This window comes from Pelobates fuscus, chromosome 1 (assembly GCF_036172605.1).
Source record: "Pelobates fuscus isolate aPelFus1 chromosome 1, aPelFus1.pri, whole genome shotgun sequence".
Lineage (NCBI taxonomy): Eukaryota > Metazoa > Chordata > Amphibia > Anura > Pelobatidae > Pelobates > Pelobates fuscus.
This window is the reverse complement of record NC_086317.1, coordinates 43,745,178-43,765,148: the sequence shown is the minus strand read 5'-3', so window position 1 is coordinate 43,765,148 and position 19,971 is coordinate 43,745,178. Positions and strand designations below refer to the sequence as shown.

Genomic DNA, 19,971 nt, shown 5'->3' with positions numbered 1-19,971 from the left:
GACGTGGATTATATGTGCCCAATAGAGAATACGAAGAGAGCGTTGTGTGTCTATGACAACCACCTACTTCGTGCGCATGCGTAGATCAATAGGAAAAACGAAGCAATTAAAATCAAGGAAGACATTTTAACAAATGTTAATGAGTAAACACATAGATGCAGAAATTGTTGAATAATCTAAGTTTAAACTGCATATCCATATCTAGTGATTAACGTGGCATATATGCCGCTACTAGAGGTTATGACATAGCGTCCTGTAGTCATGGGAACCGATATAGCGTGTGCCTGCTTAAAGAGATAAGTGAAACTCAGAGGGATCTGAAGAAGTGTGATGTGTATGTACAAGAGAACAGATAAAAGAGGTATGATCCAAAGTGGATCATAGATGTGTGCGAGGGGTGATAAATCTGGGGAATGTGATGAGAGTGAAAGTGATGAGAATCTTAAAGATACAGGAAGGGGGAAAGGAAAATGTGTGGAAAGTAAATATATATAGAGACGTGACAAGTGCAAAGCCTGAGAACGTAAACAATGTGAGTGAAAGAAAGATCCCATTGGGTGAACCCGGAGAGGGTGAAAAAATATATATAGTGTGTCCCGTGATGGTGGGTGTATATACATATGTACAGGGTGTGGAGGACTTGGACACATGGGTGTGAACCATCTGTAAAGATGCATAGTAAAACAAACAGGTATAGGCTATGGATCAATGTGTAGCGCTATGTATATTATAAGGATGAATATGAGGGTACAAAGAAAATGGTAGAACGAACAATAATAAAAAATAGAGATTATTCTTTCTTGTTTTTTCTATGGCCAGATAGGAGAGACAGTATTTAGCGATTGTCCAGAAAAGAATGAAATGAAATATATTCGTTGAGGCCTCTGGGTTGGACTGTGTCCAGAGTCTTTATCCAGTACGTTTCACGTTGGAGCAGGCTTTTGGAACGATCGCCACCTCTGGACAGTGGGGGGATATGGTCGATGGCGATGAATTTCAACGTCGGGAGTCGATGGTTGGCTTCAAGGAAGTGTTTGGCCACCGGTTTCTCAGTTTTGCCGTCTCTAAAAGCAGTCATTATGCCTGAGCGGTGTCCCCTCATTCTGTCTCGTAATGTAAGGTCCGTCTTCCCCACGTAGTAGAGGCCACAGGGACATGAGATTAAGTAAACAACGTGGTCCGTCAGGCAGGTGATGTGATGTCTGATAAGGTATCGTTTACCTGAGTGAGGGTGGACAAATGATGGTCCTGCAAGCATATGTCCACATGTGACACAATTCGTGCATTTAAAGCAACCCATCTTCGTATGTCCTATCCTGGTCTCATATTGGTTGGTGTAATCGCTTTTAACCAAAATGTCCCTCAAATTGCGGTTGCGTCTAAAAGCAATCCGGGGAGGGTGAGAAAACAAGGGTGACAAGGGTGGCTCCATTGTCATACAGAATTACACAGCATATCGCACAGAGATTCTTAGACAATTATCTGATCAAACCACCTATCAACGGATCACATTTGATCCAACCAACACGATTATGAGTAAACTACAAACACTAGTCACCAGGGGTTTGGAAGCAGGATGGATCGATGAACAGACTGCCAAATTTCTGATCGACCCACATCCTACTATTCCGGTGTTATACACCTTACCTAAGGTCCACAAGGACCCCAACAACCCCCCTGGCCGACCCATTGTTTCCGCCAGACGCGGCATATTAGAACCATTGGCGAAGTTCATTGATCACCATTGCAAAACGCCTTCTTTACTCATCCCTACGTGTCTCAAAAACACACATGACCTTCTCACCCACCTCGGCCTTATTTCTCTTCCGGATGGACCTATTATCCTGGCTACTGTAGACGTTAAAAATCTCTACACCATAATACCCCACCTAGAGGGATTAGAGGCCATGAGACAAATTCTGACTCACTCAGATCAGTACCAGGGGCCACCTATCGAATACCTTTTGGAATGTCTAGAATTTACTCTGACCAATAATTATTTTCGGTTCGAGAAGTATTTTTATGTTCAACAAACAGGAACAGCCATGGGATCGGCCATAGCGCCCAATTACGCTAACAGCTATATGTATGCCTATGAGCAACAACACATTTTGTCAAATTATCAATCTAATATCATATCTTATTATAGATATGTGGACGACATTCTGATACTATGGTCAGGCTCCTCTTCATCTTTCGACAGCATGATTCAAGACCTCAACAACATAGACTCCCCCGTACGCCTAAGTCACTGTAGCGACACCAATAGGATTCAATTTCTTGACGTTGAGCTTTATCGAACACAGAACTCCATTGGATATACTTTATACAAAAAAACGTCTGACCGCAATACAGTGTTACACGCCACTAGTTTCCATCCAGGTGCACTTAAGAGATCCCTCCCGATCTCCCAGTTCCTTAGGGTACTACGGAACAATTCAGATCCAGAGAACATCAAACACCAGATGGAAACTATGCGACAAGCGTTCCTACAGAGGGGGTACTCGCCCTACACACTTAAACGATCATTACAGAGAGCTACTGAGATCTTCCATCAATCTCTGCCACAAACGGGCACAGATTCACAAGACCCTGCAACTATTACATTACCATTTCTATACCATACAGCCAGCGATCGGATCGCCAAGGTGATACGAAATCGATGGGACCTACTGTCTGCAGACCCTACATTACATCCTAAATTTTCTCACCCTCCCCGGATTGCTTTTAGACGCAACCGCAATTTGAGGGACATTTTGGTTAAAAGCGATTACACCAACCAATATGAGACCAGGATAGGACATACGAAGATGGGTTGCTTTAAATGCACGAATTGTGTCACATGTGGACATATGCTTGCAGGACCATCATTTGTCCACCCTCACTCAGGTAAACGATACCTTATCAGACATCACATCACCTGCCTGACGGACCACGTTGTTTACTTAATCTCATGTCCCTGTGGCCTCTACTACGTGGGGAAGACGGACCTTACATTACGAGACAGAATGAGGGGACACCGCTCAGGCATAATGACTGCTTTTAGAGACGGCAAAACTGAGAAACCGGTGGCCAAACACTTCCTTGAAGCCAACCATCGACTCCCGACGTTGAAATTCATCGCCATCGACCATATCCCCCCACTGTCCAGAGGTGGCGATCGTTCCAAAAGCCTGCTCCAACGTGAAACGTACTGGATAAAGACTCTGGACACAGTCCAACCCAGAGGCCTCAACGAATATATTTCATTTCATTCTTTTCTGGACAATCGCTAAATACTGTCTCTCCTATCTGGCCATAGAAAAAACAAGAAAGAATAATCTCTATTTTTTTATTATTGTTCGTTCTACCATTTTCTTTGTACCCTCATATTCATCCTTATAATATACATAGCGCTACACATTGATCCATAGCCTATACCTGTTTGTTTTACTATGCATCTTTACAGATGGTTCACACCCATGTGTCCAAGTCCTCCACACCCTGTACATATGTATATACACCCACCATCACGGGACACACTATATATATTTTTTCACCCTCTCCGGGTTCACCCAATGGGATCTTTCTTTCACTCACATTGTTTACGTTCTCAGGCTTTGCACTTGTCACGTCTCTATATATATTTACTTTCCACACATTTTCCTTTCCCCCTTCCTGTATCTTTAAGATTCTCATCACTTTCACTCTCATCACATTCCCCAGATTTATCACCCCTCGCACACATCTATGATCCACTTTGGATCATACCTCTTTTATCTGTTCTCTTGTACATACACATCACACTTCTTCAGATCCCTCTGAGTTTCACTTATCTCTTTAAGCAGGCACACGCTATATCGGTTCCCATGACTACAGGACGCTATGTCATAACCTCTAGTAGCGGCATATATGCCACGTTAATCACTAGATATGGATATGCAGTTTAAACTTAGATTATTCAACAATTTCTGCATCTATGTGTTTACTCATTAACATTTGTTAAAATGTCTTCCTTGATTTTAATTGCTTCGTTTTTCCTATTGATCTACGCATGCGCACGAAGTAGGTGGTTGTCATAGACACACAACGCTCTCTTCGTATTCTCTATTGGGCACATATAATCCACGTCATCTCGGCGCGTCTCTCCGCGCCACACGCTTTCACGCATGCGCCCGTAATAATAGTCTCTACACACACGATACTTTTTCATGATACTCATTGGACACATACCTGTTTACGTCATCACTGGGCTACGCACGCCACTGGCCACAGCTTAATCATCACACAACGGCTACACATGGTGATGGGGCACCACGTTCACACTGGGGTAAGTAATGTCTTGCTAATTACCATTGCTATTTAAGTACACTTGTTTGCATGTTATGTTATCTTGATAAAGACCTGCGGGTCGAAACGTCGATTTCTTCACACAGATAAAGCATTTTTTTACTAAAGCCCTTTGGAGTGCTCTGATTCTTCATTTTCTATATAACAACGCTCTGCAGCACCAAGGCATTTGTTTGAAGAGAAAAACAAGCAAGGTAGAGTGCCAGATTTCGAATTTGTTTATATATATATATATATATATACGCCGCGTGTGCTTGTGCTTTAGGGTGCACACCCTAATGCAATAGGCTGCGCACGCCTATGATGTTTATATTGTGGAGTTTCTAGTTTAAACTGCAAAGTGACTCTCTCTCCAATCTGGCTGCTCTATAGTTTGATACTATATTAGGAAGGATCATACCACCTTCTTACAATGGCTAATAGAGCTTGTGTTTTGGTTATGTTCAGTTTGCAGTATGAACAGTCATTATATATAACAATTAGGTAAGGATGTATGCAGTTGAGATAGACACAGAGTAAGCCTGTTTGTTTATTAGTACATCCAACTAACCATAAAGATAGTTCAAGCAGCAGTTTACATCTGCCACGTTTCCAATAGATAAACAGCAATATGCCACTCTGGGTACATTTCAGGTTTACAGATCATTAATGTACATTTCCATTTCAAACTGGTTGCTAATCAAGCAGATTTTGTGTGTGCTGCTCACAGTCTCCAGCAATGTGTATCCAGAGGCATTGCTATGGTGAAATCGCAGCTTCTTAATGCTGACAGGTTTAAAGCACGGATGGTGCGAGTGTTAAATTCTAACAAAGAACGGCATGAAGCAGGATTAAACTGCGTGTAAACTAGAGGATTGCAAGCAAAGACGGAAGGGAAATAAATATTTGATGTGGAAAGAAGTGGATGCTTGTTTCTATTAGTCCAGGATTCTACCCATACTTTCGCCTAAATGCCTGTGTTTTTTTTTAGTTTTTAGTTTTTTTTTTTTTTTTAAAAGCCAGTTTGTATCCTTTTTTTTTTTTTTTTAAATTCTTTATTTTTCAGGACGCTTTGTTTTAATACAAGGTTGGACACATAAAAATTGAAAAACACGTTGATACAGATACAAGTATAACATTGAATATAGCATTACTCTTAGAACTGGTGTGATAATCAATCTTTTTTTAAACAGCATCATTTTTTCTTTTTGGTACATGCTTAAACTTTGTTTGGGGACTGCTAGGGAGATGTCGCTCTATAGTGAGCTTCTGCTTATGATTTGCTCTGCTTGCGGTCCCTATGTGCGTTGTTTACGACCTGTGCCCTGTGGTGGTGCATGTTGATGGTTGGGGTTGCGGGTTGCAGGCACTTGTCATGTGTAAAATATGTAATATCATGCTGGTTGCAGGTTTAAGAGGTGGTTGCTTATCGTGAATAATGTGAGCATGTGCGCTCTTAATAATGTGGTGTTGAGGTAAAGGGATATGTAACCACGCTGTGGCCCCTGACCCAAGGGGGCGGTGGGGGGGGGGAGGGGTGTGGGGGAAAGATATGCCATTTGGTGTTAGTGGATATGCTTGTCAGCCTAATCTGCCCTTGCTTGTGCTGGGCTCCGGCCCGTGAGGGCACTGTGTAGTGTTGCCATATTTAAGCGAGGGGGTAAAATACCCTCTACCATGAATAAACACTGAAATAAAACAAAAGAAGATAACATTGAGTTTCAAATATAGTCCTCGGGAGTTAGCATCCCGCAGTCACGGTGTCTCTGGCTGTGGGTTCCTCTCTCTCGGGGTGAATGGTGTGACGGACGCTGAGTCCCATGAGGTCGCCTGGTGTTCGGAGGTGGACGGTGCGGTCGGGTGCAGCAGACCCAGTGTACTCAAAAAAGTCTGTGCAGCTCCCAAACTCTGCAGCATATGTGTAGTCCCGTTCTGAGTCACTGTTAAGGAGCCGTTCGCTCCCCAGCGGTAAGCCAGACCTGCGTTTCTAAGCTGGGTTGTGACAGGCCCATAACTTTTACGGATCTGGAGGGTGGCCCTTGTAAGGTCCTGGTAGAACGTGAGGCTTCAGTTCTCGAATGTGAGCGGTGCCTTATCTTTGATTGCCGCCATAATTTGGAGCTTATCAGGTAGCGTGACGCATCTGAGAATGACGTCTCGTGCTAGAGGCGTTGTGCGTTGAGGAGGGCTTGGGAGACGGTATACACTGTCTATGTTTATTCGTTTGGCCACAGTGTGAGACATGACTGTTGTCACCAGTCTTCTAACGTAGTGTGGCAGTTCTGCTGCCGTGACCGCTGAGGGTATGCCCCTGATCTTGATATGTGTACGCCTCTGGCGGTCTTCCAGGGTTGCAAGCCTGAGTGACAGGGTCTGGTTTTGGGCTTGAAGCTCTTGTATGGAGGTATCCACGGTGGTTAAGTGGGTTTGCACTGTTATTATGTCCTCCTCTGAGGTTCGCACTCTCTCAGTGACTGCCTGCACCTCCCTTTTAAGTAGAGCGGAGTCCGCCGCCAGTAACTTGTGTATTTCTGCCAGGAGAAGTTTTAAATCCCTTTTTGTGGTGGGTGCTGAGTCATCTGGCTGCTCATGTTGCTCAGCTTGAGGGGTTTGTGGGGATTGTGAGCTACCAGGTCTGTCATGGCCTGCTGCTGTGCCCATGTCCCTAGCTTGCGTGTTTTCCGCGGGAGTGGGTCTGAGTTGGGCGGGCCTCTGTAACATGGCCCCTATATCCTGACCTTCTGCCTGGTTTTGGGGCTTTTGTGAGCGCCTACCTTTCCCTGGCATTGGTGCTGGTGAGGCTGGCAGTGTTTGGAGTTGCGGGCTGTCTGCTCTGCTCGCGGTAAAGCTCCCCAGTATTCCTTCCAGGCTGTGGAGTGCTCGATAGGCCTCAGACCTGGGCTTCCTCCTCGTTGTTTTTGGTGCCTGGAAAAAAGGCATCAGTCGGTTCCTCTTGCCCTGCTGGATCCAGTTCGGTGAGTGCTGTGGCTGGATTGTTGGTGGTTTTGCCGATATCGGGCGGATTAGTTTTGGAATCTTAGGAGCTGCTAGAAATGGCGTCTGATCGGGTCCGTGGTTAGGCTCCGCCCCCGTTTGTATCCTTTTTTAAGAGTGAACAACTTAAGTGACCTCTGATCACAGTTTGTTTTACTGGCAGCCTCAACTTGTTGGCACCAATATAGCTAATTAATGATTGCGTCTCAATGACAAAGATTTTTTTCTTAAAAAGGTTGTGCACTGATGCATGTATAGAAAGGAGTTTTAAATAGATCTACGTGAATATTCAAGAACAAAAAAAGAAGAAAAAAGTAGTATATATTAGTATAATAACAACAACAAAAGTAGGAGTCAAAAGGGGACAAAATGCAGCAAAAAAACTGTAAGTCCTACCATACAAGAAAAAAAAAAAAAAAAAAGACTAAGAACAGAACACTTTATATTTCACAAATGAAACTAAATTGAGATATATTTTGTAACATCTATTTTTATCTACAATGTTGAATTTTGTTTTCAATTCACTCGCTTGCACAGCCTGGGCTGCCAGGGTGGTCCAGATAGCAGGTGTGGCGGTGAAAGCCCATACAATATGGGCAATGGCAGGCCAGATAGTAACTTAGATTGTCCTGTCTTTATCCTCAAATAATCAAAGGCCAATTAAAGTTAAACTAAAGTGTCCTATTTACCTGTTAGGTAACCAGATCCCTGGAAGACGTGAAATACATGTTTACTTACCTTTTCTCCCACGCCACAGTGCTCTCTTTGTTGCTCATCCAGCCTCCATGACTGAGAAGGTTCTCATAGGAAAGCATTGCAATAGTGTGCATGCACAGCAAAAATGCAATGCTGCACCAATGAGATGGTCTCTATAAGGGCCATCAGACTGAAATAGCAGAGATTTAATGTTGGCAGAACACTGCAGGGTTAAATTGAGGGAGATATGGCATCCAAACAACTTCATTGATATGAAGAGATCTGGATGCCTATAGTGTGGTGGAATCTCGGTAAAAATAAATTTAGTAGGCCGAGATTACCACGTGGCATGTGTACGTGCATATGCTGACGTATCGATCAGTTGGTTGCACGTGGCAAGATACGATCAGTAGTGTACGGAGCATGTGCAAGAATACAGGATATAGTATTCCCCTCCTCCATTGTGCTGGACAGGCCATGCGGTCAAACAGGAAGTTAATTCTTATATGTGTTGATTGGTTAAGAGAATGTGCGGGTGGAGTTTAATATGGGAGGAGTTATGTGCCTATATAAGGAGCCTGCACTATTGTCCGGGGCTCAGAACTTGTGGTATTTTGGTGACGCTAGTCCCTCTGAGTCCCGATCGGTGATCCAATAAAGAATCTCTTCCTTCCTGAAGAAACCTGTGTCCATCTCTCTGTGCTTGGCTTCCGTCAGTTTCTCCGGTATCATTTGGTGCATTGGCCGGGAAGCTCATCGTTCAACGGTAGCTGAGAGGCAGAGGCGTGAGACGGTCTATCTTTGCCCACGTTCTCTACGGCTGCACCCCTGAACTTCTGCGTGGACCTCCCTTCGTCTCGGCGCCACTGGGCCGTTGTCCAGGAGATCATCGGCCTCTACGTGAGAAGTGCTGGGGTGTCCCCGTCGATGAGTGTGAACTCAGGTTCAGGAACGAGGAGGTAAGACAACTGCTGTTTTAGACGGCAGGACCCACTAGGGGTATACCGATTGTGCGGTAGGCCCAAAGGGGTTTTGAATCTGTGTATCTGCCCCCTCTGTCGGAGGGAAGGAGCGAAGGCGCACCGCTCGATCGAACGCTCTTTAGTCAGACCGTTTGATTTTGTTAGTCAGGCGGGGTCCTGGTGTAAATAGCCCTAGCCGGACACCGGTGTCTTGTCTAGACTAGCGTTCTAGGGTGTATATTACGTTCGCTAGGTCGGAGGGACCGGGAGACTAAGCGGCGCCTGTGTAAATTCGGTTCGCTAGCTCTCAACCTATCTGGGCTAAGTGGGAAGGCGTGTAAATTTGGAACCCACTAGACTTTTGATAGTGCGACTAAGAGGCGCCTGTGTAAATTCGGTTCTCTAGCTCGCTATATGTGGTGATTGGGCAGTGTGGCTAACCAAAACGGGTGTATATAGTTTTAGGTAGTCCATTCAAGGTACTGGCCAATAGTTTAGTTGGGAATTGTAAATGTGTTAACGATTGTTTAGTAAAGTGTATATCTTGTTAGATAGCGCGAGCTCAGCCGTCTAGCGAGAGTGTTAATAGTGTGTTGCTGTATTATAGTGCACGGTACCATAACCCTGTATATTTACTGACACTGTATATAAGTACTAATCATTGTCGTCAATTGCATGTTTTAACACCATAACCACTAATAATTGTATTGTGACCTTAACTTGTGCTTTGACCTATGCTAACCGTACTGTAACCGCTATTTGTAAAAGACGATGTTACTGGGGTGTGTTATAGACGGGTAATTCGTATATAGAGAATTATAGCGTGGGTGACTGTATAGTTACGCCAAAGGGCATAATATTGATTATATAGTGACTGGTGTAACAGCTGTGTGTGTACGGGAATTCCCTGAGTGTTTATTGTTATTGTGTACGTTTCACTTGGTAACTGTACCACGTGGTGCTGTTGCCAGAGGAAACGGGTGTGACTGTTGAATAGTACACGTGTATAGTATTCGTTGTCGACGACGTTCCATTGTTAAGTATGGGTGCGTCGCAGTCAACGATTCCGGATCCCTTAGGTTGTATGGTGAAGAATTTTAAAAAGGGATTCAAAACTTGTGATTTTGGGGTTAAAATGTCTCCTGTACGTTTGGTTACTTTGTGCACTAGGGAGTGGCCTACTTTGGTTGCGGCATGGCCGCCACGTGGCAGTTTGGATCCAACTCTGGTACAGCGCTTACACGTGGCTGTATCAGGTAGGCCTGAACTTTACGGCCAGTTTCCTTATATTGATTGTTGGAGACACGCCGTAAATGACTCGCCAAAATGGCTTCAGACATGCCACGAGGAGCAATGTCGTCTCATGGTAGCTAGGACTTGTTTGTCCACTAGGACTAATGTTAGGCCCATTTTGGACACGCCCCCTGAGTCCGAGATCCCTTTACCGCCCCCTTACTTTCCGTTAAGAGGAAGTGACGCAAGCGCAGGAAGTCCTGCAACCCTCCCCTCATTACCCCCATCCACTTCCGCATCCTCCTCCAGTACAGGATCCACCCCCCCTCGTACTAAATCTCCCCTTCCGGAATCAGAACCAACCCCCATTAAGAACGAATATCCTGATTTGGCGCCACTTCAGACTTCCGGTCAAGCTTCATCTAGCTCGACTCGAAGTGTTTTATTTACAACCTTTTCCCAAAACCAACTTCCCACATCCCCATACCCTATCTCTCCCCGACCGGAACCCATGACTGACGCCCCTTTACGTAGCCCCATCCAAACCCGACAACTGACTGGTACCCAACAATTAAAGCACTATCAGATGCCTCTTCGCCTGAATCCCGGGTCAGCCTATATCGATGCCGCAGGTCAAATGGCACACGCTGACCCAGTCTTCGTATATGTCCCATTCACTACAACCGATCTTTTAAACTGGAAGACCCACAATTCCTCGTATACTGAGAAACCACAAGCTATGACTGATCTGTTCACCTCAATAGTACAGACGCATAATCCGACATGGGCTGATTGCCAGCAGTTATTAATGACTTTATTTAACAATGAGGAAAGGACAAGAATTAATCAAGCGGCCATTAAAGCACTAGAGGATAAAGCCCGTACTTTAAACCAAGCCAATCCATCAGCATGGGCCGCAACACATTATCCCAACACCGATCCCGATTGGAATGTAAATGGTGCTGATATGGTTCAACTCAGAGCCTATAGAGACGCTATAATTGCTGGCATGAAAGCAGGAGGATAGAAAGCTATTAACATGTCGAAGACAGTTGAGGTGATTCAGAAAAGCGATGAAGCGCCCAGTGTCTTTTATGACCGATTATTGGAGGCATACCGCTTGTATACCCCCTTTAATCCGGAAGACGCAGATAATTCCCGAATGGTGAACTCCGCCTTTGTCAGCCAAGCTTACGGAGATATTAAGCGCAAGCTACAAAAGTTAGAAGGGTTTGCAGGTATGTCCATCACCCAACTAATGGAGGTAGCGAATAAGGTTTATATGAATAGGGATACAGAAAGTAAGAAAGAGGAAGAGCGCAAGATGCGTAAAAAGGCTGATATGCTAGCGGTAGCGATCGCAGGCGTAGATAGACGGGGCCCAGATAGAGGCGATAGTAGATGGAATAGGGAACCTTTGAGTAGGAATCAATGCGCGTATTGCAAGGAAGAAGGGCATTGGAGGAACGAATGTCCACAAAGAGAGCAGTACGAGAGAGACCAACCCAGGGCAGGCTACGGAAACTTTAGAGGCAGAGCGAGAGGTAGAGGAGGCCCCGGAGGGAGTAATGGTAATAGAGGGAGTAATGGGAACAGAGGAAGTGTTAGAGAAGACAGGTATATTCCAGCAGCGCAAAGGTCCCGCGATAGAGAAGGTAGGGACTTTGTAGGATTGGCTGACACGGTCATGGAGGACTATTGATACCGACCGGGCTCCATCCCCCTTGGTCGAGCGGAGCCTATGGTCGATGTATCAATAGGGGGAAAAAGGAGTGCGTTCATGATCGACACTGGTGCTGAACATTCAGTGGTGACTAATCTAGTTGCTCCTCCATCTGGAAGGACTATTACTGTGATAGGAGCAACTGGAAGAAGTGCTGAAAAACCGGTTCTTAAAAGTCGACTCTGTACATTGGGAGGCCACGTAGTAGAACATCAATTCCTTTATATGCCTGAATGTCCAGTCCAATTGCTGGGACGTGATATGCTATCTAAATTACAAGCGCAGATTACGTTCCTACCAAATGGAACAACATCTCTAAAGTTTAATGGACCTTCAGGTATTATGACTTTATCCGTACCAAAGGAAGAAGAGTGGCGACTTTATACAGTGTTGACTAGCCAAAACCCTAGGAGTGATGAGTCCTTATTCAACATACCAGGAGTTTGGGCAGAGAACAACCCACCAGGACTGGCCCGCAATATTCCACCTATTAAAATCGAACTAAAACTTGGGGTTTATCCAGTAAGCCTAAGACAATACCACATCCCGCAGAAGGCTAAGAAGAACATCCAATCTTATCTGGATAAGTTCATACGGTATGGTATCCTAAAATTCTGTACTTCCCCCTGGAACACCCCATTGCTGCCTGTTCAAAAGCCCGGTACAGATGAGTATCGACCTGTGCAGGACTTGAGAGCAGTCAATGATGCGGTTGTTAGTATACATCCAGTTGTGCCCAATCCATATAACCTGCTTGCTTTAATTCTGGGCGGGGCTACTTACTTCACAGTCTTAGATCTCAAAGATGCCTTCTTTTGCCTCCGAATTGCCGCAGAAAGTCAATGTATCTTCGCTTTCCAATGGGAGAACGCTGTAACGGGCTCAAAACGCCAAATGACCTGGACAAGACTGCCCCAAGGGTTCAAAAATTCACCTACCCTATTTGGTTCAGCTCTAAGTCAAGATCTACTGGATTTCGAGTCCATCCCAGGAGAGTGTGTATTGTTACAGTATGTAGATGACTTGTTGATAGCAGCAGTTACAAAAGAAATCTGTCAGCAAGCAACGCACAATCTACTACACATTCTCTGGAAGGCAGGATACAAGGTGTCTAGAAAGAAGGCTCAGTTGTGTTTGCCAACTGTCAAATATCTGGGATTCCATATCTCTGAAGGTCAAAGAATTATGGGGCCAGAGAGAAAAGAAGCTGTCTGCCAAATACCAATACCCAAGAATAGAAGACAAGTGCGAGAATTCTTGGGGGCAGCAGGCTTCTGTAGGATATGGATTCCCAGCTACGCGATACTGGCAAAACCTCTGTACGCAGCTATCAAAGGTACAGAGCACGACCCCTTCTTATGGACTCAAGAACAGCAAACGGCATTTGAAGATGTGAAGAAGGCTTTGATGAGTGCCCCAGCATTAGGTCTACCTGATCACACACGACCATTCTAGCTAAGCGTGCCGCTGAATCAGGAAGACAGGAGTATGTGGGGCATATAGCTGCTCTAATACCAACCCCACTGTCTCAATGGACTCCAGTTTATACAACTCAAGAAGAGGAGTGGTTAAAGACTGAACCGGGAAAGTATTTGGAGAACAAGTGGTATCAGCTAGAAGATGGAAGAATAGTCATACCAGCATCACTAGCAGTAGAAATTGTCCAGAACTATCATAACGGGACACATTCTGGGAGAGACAGTACAGAAGAATCTCTCAGGAAACATTTCTACATACCAAGATTGTCCAACTTGACTCAGGCCATTGTACGCAGATGTGTAACGTGTGCTAAAAATAATGCAAGACAAGGACCAGTAAAGCCACCAGGAGTCCAGTTTATGGGGGGACTCCCCATGTCCGATCTACAAATAGACTTTACAGTGATGCCTAAATCGGGTGGACATCGTTACCTGTTGGTAATTGTGTGCACCTATTCAGGCTGGGTAGAAGCATGTCCTACTCGTACAGAGAAAGCAGGAGAAGTTGTGAGATTCCTGCTACGAGAAATAATACCCCGATATGGACTACCCTGTTCTATAGGATCGGACAATGGTCCAGCTTTTGTTCACCAGTGCCTACAACAACTGACTCATATGCTTGGTATAAAGTGGAGGCTTCATACTGCATATAGACCCCAGAGTTCTGGTAAGGTAGAGAGAATGAATAGAACTATTAAGAACCAGTTGGCTAAAATGTGTCAGGAAACCCAACTTAAGTGGAACGTTCTCTTACCCATAGCTCTATTGCGAATCCGCAGTACCCCTACCAGAAGGATGGGCCTCTCTCCTTTTGAAATCATGTATGGGCGACCACCTCCCGTACTTGGTAACTTAAGGGGGGATTTGAGTCAGTTGGGAGAAGGAATTACCCGGCAGCAGGTTGTAGAGTTGGGTAAGACTATGGAGGAGGTACAGAAATGGGTACAAGATAGATTACCTGTGAATATTTATCCCCCTGTTCATAGTTATCATCCAGGAGATCAAGTGTGGATTAAAGAGTGGAATAATGTACCGTTAGGGCCCAAGTGGAGAGGTCCTTATGTTGTTCTTTTGTCTACCCCTACAGCGATAAAAGTGGCCGAAGTGACTCCGTGGATACATCACTCCAGGGTTAAACCAGCAGCAGTCGATTCTTGGCAAGTTACAGCAGATCCAGAGAATCCCTGCAAGATCCGGTTAAAACGCACTACTCAGTCGGAGTGATGTGGAATTATTAAAAATCTTTATTGTACTTGTATTGAATTATTGTACTAACTCCATTTTAACTTTATACTGTGACTTCGTCCTCCATTTTGTCCTCCTAACCTGACTTCTTCAATCCTCCATTTTGTCCTCATGACTTAACTTGTTCATTTTAAAACTACATTACGTGACTGAACTTCTCAACCCAATTAATACAGTAGACAAAGACCGTGTTTCCTTCAAGGACAAGTACCAGGAGGTGCTGGCTACTCCTTAAGACTTGCTGGCTACTCCTTAAGAGCTTGTAAGATAGTACAGTTTGAAGGCCACAGAACACAGTAGTAATGAAATGTTCTATTCATAAGAGACCTTGCACCTGGACATAAAGCCTGATATCACTGACCGTGTAAAATGACGCTTAGGACCCCCTTGTCCCCCACCCGTGTCCAGAATAATCCCACCTCTGATGGGTGGGCACGGGACTAACCTCTTAATTTTACTAACCAATAGGTAAGACACTAACTCCGTCACTTAACAATTAATCCAATTGATGATGTTTATTTGCTGATATTCTAATAATCAATGATGACGCAAAATGCCTCTTAAAAGGGCCTGCGCGCCCGCTTTTTCTTCACTTGCCAATAAACTTTCTCGAAGTTATTTTAACCTGAACCTCGTGTGTCAGACTTAATTACTTCAGCGTATATACGCAATTTAATTTTATTGATTTGGACAGGAACAGATAGACTTTGAACATTTTGGTTTACTTTCAAAAAGTACCATAACAGGAGTAACGAGGAACTATTGTGGATTACAAATTTTATTATTTTTGGGATTTGGTGCGTGAGTGAGAAGGCCATAATAAAGCCTGTCCGCTTACCAACACATAGTATATAAGCCAGGAAAGTCTCGAAGGGACACCTGTGAAGACGAGCAGAACTCCATTCCCTGCAGCCCTTACATCCTGGAAGCTGAGGTGCCTTCGCACGGACGAAGACTGAGGATGACGGCGAAAGATGTGTTTTTAATAGTGTTTATTTATGTGTGTTTTTATATTCAGGAAGGTAGAGGTACCGACACTCCTAGCTGTGAGGTATGCATTAAGACTACGAGAACAGGTAACCATATTTCCCAAACCCTAATTTGGCATTCACAATACGAGTGTAAAGGAGATGTATCGAGATGTAGATACTTAAATATAGACTATAGTGTGTGCCATTTAGGAGTAGGAGAACCTAAGTGCTTCAGTCCAGAGTATCAACCTCGTACAATTTGGTTGACTCTCAGGAATGGAGATCCTCAGGGGACCCTAATTAATAAGACGGTGTTAGAATCCGTACATTCTTCGGGTGTTCTGCTATTTGATGCATGTAAGGCGATATCAAGTGGTAGAAAGCCGTGGAATGTATGTGGGGATCTTAGATGGGAGAGGACGTATGGATCTAACGATAAATATATTTGTCCCAGTAGTAAAAATAAATATGTGAGTCCTAGATGCCCAAATAAAGACTATAACTTTTGCCCATATTGGTCTTGTGTGGGGTGGGCGACTTGGGGACAGACAGTAGACAAGGACATGATAGTGACTAAGTTGCCGACTAGCCCATATTGTAAGTCTATGGAATGCAACCCAGTCCATATACTTATAAATAACCCCGACAAGTTCTTAGATAAGTATGGCAATTTATTTGGGTTTCAAATATACGGGACGGGTTTCGATCCTGGGACAATATTGTTTATAGGGATAGAGACTGATACGGTATCCTCCCAGACTCATCAAGTATACCATTCCTTTTATGAAGAGATGAGTATAGATAATAAGATCCCCCATAATGCTAAAAACCTGTTCATTGACCTAGCTGAAAGTATTGCCGGTAGTCTTAATGTTACCAACTGCTATGTGTGTGGAGGTACTAACATGGGAGACCAATGGCCTTGGGAAGCAAAGGAGGTAATGTCCGGTTCTGAGGCAGTTGACCAACTAATATCTACACAAGCCGATTATCATATGAGTGTTAGAGGTAAATCTGAGTGGAGATTAAAGACCTCCATCATAGGTTATGTTTGCATAGCAAGGAAAGGAATAATGTATAATACTTCTGTAGGAGAATTAACTTGTCTAGGGCAAAAAGCTTATGATGATGATACAAAGAATACAACTTGGTGGTCGGCTTCAAATGTCTCAGAACCATCTAACCCGTTTGCTAGATACGCCAATTTAAAGGATGTGTGGTTTGACCTATCTATCACATCTACCTGGAGAGCCCCAGCAAATTTGTACTGGATCTGTGGTAAAAAAGCCTATTCGGAGTTGCCACAGGACTGGGAAGGGGCATGTGTGTTGGGTATGCTCAAACCATCCTTCTTCTTGTTACCGATTGAAACAGGTGAGACTTTAGGTGTTAAAGTGTATGATGTGAATCATAGGAAGAAAAGGGGACCCATAGAGATAGGCGCCTGGGAAGATAATGAATGGCCTCCCCAGCGTATTATAGATTATTATGGGCCAGCCACGTGGGCAGAAGATGGTACCTTTGGTTATAGAACCCCTATTTATATGCTCAACCGTATTATAAGGTTACAGGCGGTGGTTGAGATTATTACTAACGAAACATCACAAGCACTCAATCTCCTAGCGAAGCATAATACTAGGATGAGGACAGCAGTATACCAGAATAGATTAGCCTTGGATTACCTTTTGGCAGTAGAGGGAGGTGTATGTGGGAAGTTTAACCTAAGCAATTGCTGTCTTCAAATAGATGACGAAGGGCAAGCAATAGCTGAGCTTACTAGCCATATGGTTAAACTAGCGCATGTGCCTACTCAGGTATGGAAAGGGTATAATCCAAGTAGTTGGTTTGGTAGCTGGTATGAGTGGTTTGGAGGGCTTAAGGCAGTGGTAGGTGGAGTCCTACTGATTTTAATGTTGTGTCTACTCCTACCGTGTCTTATACCCTTAGTAGTTAGGTCTGTGCAAAGCCTGATAGAAAATATAGCAGAGAGGAAGGCTGCTGCACAGATAATGGCGATATATAAGTATAAGGCTCTAGATCAAGGAGAACCAATGCAGGAAGATGAATGTTGAAGATTCACATCATAAGATAAGTCTGGTCTGGTTCAAGGTAACTTGCGGTGTAAGCAAAACTAAGGTTAAGTGATGCCTCAAGTAATTGTAAAATATCAAGAGGCATCAAAGGGGGGAATGTGGTGGAATCTCGGTAAAAATAAATTTAGTAGGCCGAGATTACCACGTGGCATGTGTACGTGCATATGCTGACGTATCGATCAGTTGGTTGCACGTGGCAAGATACGATCAGTAGTGTACGGAGCATGTGCAAGAATACAGGATATAGTATTCCCCTCCTCCATTGTGCTGGACAGGCCATGCGGTCAAACAGGAAGTTAATTCTTATATGTGTTGATTGGTTAAGAGAATGTGCGGGTGGAGTTTAATATGGGAGGAGTTATGTGCCTATATAAGGAGCCTGCACTATTGTCCGGGGCTCAGAACTTGTGGTATTTTGGTGACGCTAGTCCCTCTGAGTCCCGATCGGTGATCCAATAAAGAATCTCTTCCTTCCTGAAGAAACCTGTGTCCATCTCTCTGTGCTTGGCTTCCGTCAGTTTCTCCGGTATCAATAGTGCCCCTAGACACTAGGGGACACCTAGAACCTACTTCACCGATGAAGAGATTACATCTTGCCCCTATGATTATCTGAAATGCTTTTAGAAAACAGAGAATGCAATCAGACACTTACGCATTATGCTGAAATATCTCCCTGGCAACCTTCTCTTCTACTTCTAAAGCCTCAAAAGGCAGATCCTTGTGGATAAGACTGAGAGCATCTCTGGTGAAGGAACGAAGATTCTCCTTTAATGGAAAACACATTAGGTACAGACAGTGGTTAGCACATATCCCTGAATGTTTGTTAGTCTTTCAGAGGTCAGCAACGTTACATTATCTCTTATACAGCAAGGTAACAGGTTTAGCTTGAGTGTGTTCATTGGTTTTTCCAGAAAACTGTAAAAACGTGCTAAAAAGTACCATATTCCCTCCTTTCCAGTTTTAGATACATATCTGGAACACCATTAAGAGAATGACTGCAATCTAAGCCCTTCTTGGAGTAAAACACACTTACTGTTGTTGGTTTCCAGTCGTCCAATCTGCTGTCCAAGACCACGTCATAGCAGAAAGCTCCAGAGATAACTGTGGGCACACAAAGATAGACTTCTAAAATATCTGTCTGGCACGCACCAAACATGTGCAGAAAAAACTGAATCTCATTAAAAAGCTATTAAGCTACAAATAAAATAGAGAAACAATAGTGTGGAATGGTAACATGCCATCTGCGAGCCATCTTTTAATTCTAATAGGCAAAGCAAATGAAGCTCTCTATATAAAGGAGCAATGTTTGTATTGTATCAACTCCAGTACAGTGACAAGCACAAAGTCTTAGAGATGTTGTGTAAACCGGTATGTACATCTCTAAAACAATGTACATTCAAAATGACCAAACAGGGAACAAACTTGGTTAAGTTACTTATCATAATAATAATAAAATATTATAAATAACATATAATAAGAAATAAGTGTTTGTTTATAAATGTACTTGCCAATATGTCTGACAGCTGCTAGAATTGTGATTCTGACAAAATTAAACATCACCATTTCTGAGCAATAGCAATGTTTTACATAGTCAAAAAAGGGACTGTGTATATGAAGTCTCCATTAAAGGGACACTATAGGCGCCCAGACCACTTAAATTCATTGAAGTGGTCTGGGTGCAGCACCCCTGACCCCTTAACCCTGCAATTGTAATTATTGCAGGTATTGAGAAATTGCAATAATTACCTTGCAGGGTTAACTTCACCTCTAGTGGCTTCCAGGTCCTTAATGGTCTTTTGGTTCGTTAACGGACGCTGGACGTCCTTACGCTTTACATGAGGACATCTAGCGTACGCTAAAACCCCACAGTAAAGCAATGAATGAACGATTTCCTATGGGGAAGGCCTAATGTGATTGGCTGACGTCAGATGAGGAGGAGCGGACGTAAGAGACAATCATTTTTAACCCTTTATCGGCTTGGGGGGAGGGGAGAGAGGGGGAGCAGAAGGTACTATAGTGCTGGGAAAACAACGTTTTATTCCTAGCACTATAGTTTCTCTTAAAAATTATGTGGCTTTAAGAGTATCGCTCTGGACATTACACTGTTCTTGTGTTAGGGTTTATATCTAGAGAAAAGTCTAAAATAACAGAAAAAAAAATTGCAGAGGGAGATAATAAAACGACTGATCCATTTACTTTTTTAAACACCAGTACAAGACTTGTCATTATTTAGAACATTCAGCAGTCATTGCATCTGTTAAAGTCTAG

The 19,971-nt window shown here is 43.8% G+C and overlaps 1 protein-coding gene across 1 annotated transcript in view; it reads right to left on the bottom strand.

Annotated features, from left to right (window-relative positions):
* The window catches only part of MRPL39 (mitochondrial ribosomal protein L39), a 125,899-nt gene that overhangs the window by 35,006 nt on the left and 70,922 nt on the right, over nucleotides 1-19,971 (bottom strand). Inside the window, exons 5-6 of the mRNA XM_063448303.1 lie at nucleotides 18,737-18,804; nucleotides 18,356-18,468 (exon numbers count right to left, since the gene is read on the bottom strand). Coding sequence (XP_063304373.1) covers nucleotides 18,356-18,468; nucleotides 18,737-18,804 — 181 coding nt within the window. The remainder of the gene's footprint in view (nucleotides 1-18,355; nucleotides 18,469-18,736; nucleotides 18,805-19,971) is intronic.